Consider the following 2500-nt stretch of genomic DNA (forward strand, 5'->3'; position numbering starts at 1 on the left):
GGAGAAAGGAAGGAAATGAGGAAAAGAAAAGGGAAGTGAAGCAACGTAAAGGGAAGATATGTAAAGTTATAGAACTAGAAGAAAGATGGAAAGAAGCCGGAGTGAAGATGTCTAGATAGATAGATAGATAGATAGATAGATAGATAGATAGATAGATAGATAGATAGAGAAAGACTTGTCTCTGTTAGTTCACCTTCAGCTACTGTCTCATCCACGGTAACCTGGTAGCGGCCGATGGTGAAAACGCGGCCGATGAAGGCGCCTCCTCCGCCGGATCCTGCGCCGCCTCCGGCCCCGGTGCCCCCCGAACCGGGCCCAGAACTCACTGCTTCCCGTCGGCTGTCGAAAAACTTCTTCATTGCCGCTGATCTGCGTTTATAAAGTGATCCAATAAAATAAACCTTCAGCCGTCAATCATAAAACCTGCAGCAGAGCCAGTGGAGCTTCAGCTTCCAGTTATATTTATGTACCGCAGTGGAACTTCAACAAATAAAGAAAAACTAACGAGCTAAAAAGCTGTCTAAAAAAACAGAATTGTATATATTTATTTATCGCAGGACCATAGCGATGAAACAACGTCCAGAAATCCTGTGAACACTTTCAGGTCCTCGTCACAACAGACCTAACGTCAGCTAGCAGGGAAAAGCTACACGGTTAGCAAGCGGCTAGCTGTTAGCTGTGAGAGCTAGCTGTAAGGAGCTCAACGGTGTTCAGAGTTCTGGCTAAAAATATCATTAAATAATGATGACGAAAAAACGATCATGATGATGATGATGATGGTAGTGGTGGTGATGGTGATGAAGGTGATGTTACTTCGACTGGTTCACTGAATCCAGTAAACGGTGAGAAATCATTCGGTGATGACCGGTGAGTTAGAGATGACACCAAGAAACACATCCTACAGCCGTAAACATGCTCACTAACTCACCTCACAGTCCGGGGGACTGATAACGTACTCCACAGGCGTGCAGAGACTTCTGGGAAATGTAGTTTATTAAAAAAATAAAAATAAAAAAATAAAAAAAAGCCTCGACGTCATCGAGTGTGAGTGTGAGACTGTGAGTGAGAGAGGCAGAGAGAGACACAGAGAGACGCGCGCGCACGCACGCACACACACACACACACACACACACACACACACACACACACACACACACACACACACAGATTTTTGATTTTTTAAAGGAAACTTTATTTACAGACTTAAAAAAGTCACGCTGATCGTGACATCACAATGTCAAAAAAAAAGGGAAAGGGAGATACTGTACACAGAGAGAAAGAGAAACACACAGAGAGACGCACACACACACAGAGAAAGGTAGATACTGTACACAGAGAGACAGGGAGAGAAAGAGAAACACACAGACAGAAAGAGAAACACACAGAGAGACAGAGAGAAAGAGACACACACAGAGAGACACACACAGACACATGCACAGAGAGAGAGCAACACAGAGAGAGAGAGAGAGACTTTTTTTACTTTTTCAACACTTTATTTACACAAGTCACATATCATTAAAATTCATGGTGACTAAATAAATAAATAAATAAATAGGTAGATAGATAAATAAAGATGTTAAGATGGTTTCTACGATGATTAAAACATGGGTGACTGGTTGAACTCTGGTGCAAAGTTCAGTTCTCCTTCCTCCACAGAGCACAAAACATTTTCCCACCACACACATTTAAAACCATCAACATTGTTCATACTCTGACTTTGTTCGACTTTCATGCTTGACCGAAGATGAAGTTGACCGGTCGGCACCTGAACCTTTGTTTCCTAACGTACTTAAAACCAAAAATAAAACACCGAACAGTAAAAACAACATAAAACAACCTTAAAATGCTCTGTAAAAACAGAAAGAAAGACTGTAACCTGGAGCAGTAAATAAAAGCATGAAAAACAGTTTCTCTCTATGAACAAAAAGGACAGTTGTGTGCAATATCAGGGTTTAAAACAGAAATAAAAGAGTTCACAGAGAGAATATAAATCCTCCATTGGAGGTCAGCAGCTCTTTTTGGCAACGGTGGTTTGTACAGTGCCCTCCACTCTGGTTTAATATCAGCACTAAAACCCAAAACACTTCTCCATGGGGTGTCGACCCTCCCACTCAGTTTTTTCTTATTTAAAACCTTAACACTGGCTCTGTAGAGCAGCTTCCCTGACACTGTCCCAAAGTCCATCTCCGCCTCTCCCCGGCACTCCAGGAGGGGGCCTTCACACCCATCGAGGTCAGGAGCGATGATCAGCTGAGGAAAGGGTTCCTCCTCTGCAGGACCAGTCTCTGTATACTGATACTCCCTCAGCCGAACACGCTCCTCAGATGTTAGGGAGGACCTTCAGCAGTGTAAGAGTTGACGGACAACACGCAGGGACCGCATTCCCATACGTGCTTCCAGGTCAGCTCCCGCAATCTTCACAAGCTCCCGGAGTGTCACAATGCCTGCGGAGATAAGAGTCCTGGACAGCGCAGAGACGGCCACACTGGAGATGTCCATG

General features: G+C 44.0%; 1 protein-coding gene across 11 annotated transcripts in view; it reads right to left on the reverse strand.

The window, feature by feature from the left end:
* The window catches only part of aak1a (AP2 associated kinase 1a), a 39999-nt gene extending 38915 nt beyond the window's left edge, over positions 1 to 1084 (reverse strand). For 10 of the 11 annotated variants that reach the window (XM_047823010.1, XM_047823015.1, XM_047823014.1 and 7 more), the window contains exon 1: positions 194 to 922. In XM_047823010.1, the coding sequence (XP_047678966.1) occupies positions 194 to 359 (166 nt within the window). In that variant the 5' untranslated portion in view covers positions 360 to 922. The other variant, XM_027151507.2, reaches the window with a different exon arrangement.
* Between the last annotated feature and the right edge of the window lie 1416 nt (positions 1085 to 2500).

Source organism: Tachysurus fulvidraco, chromosome 14 (genome assembly GCF_022655615.1).
Source record: "Tachysurus fulvidraco isolate hzauxx_2018 chromosome 14, HZAU_PFXX_2.0, whole genome shotgun sequence".
NCBI lineage: Eukaryota > Metazoa > Chordata > Actinopteri > Siluriformes > Bagridae > Tachysurus > Tachysurus fulvidraco.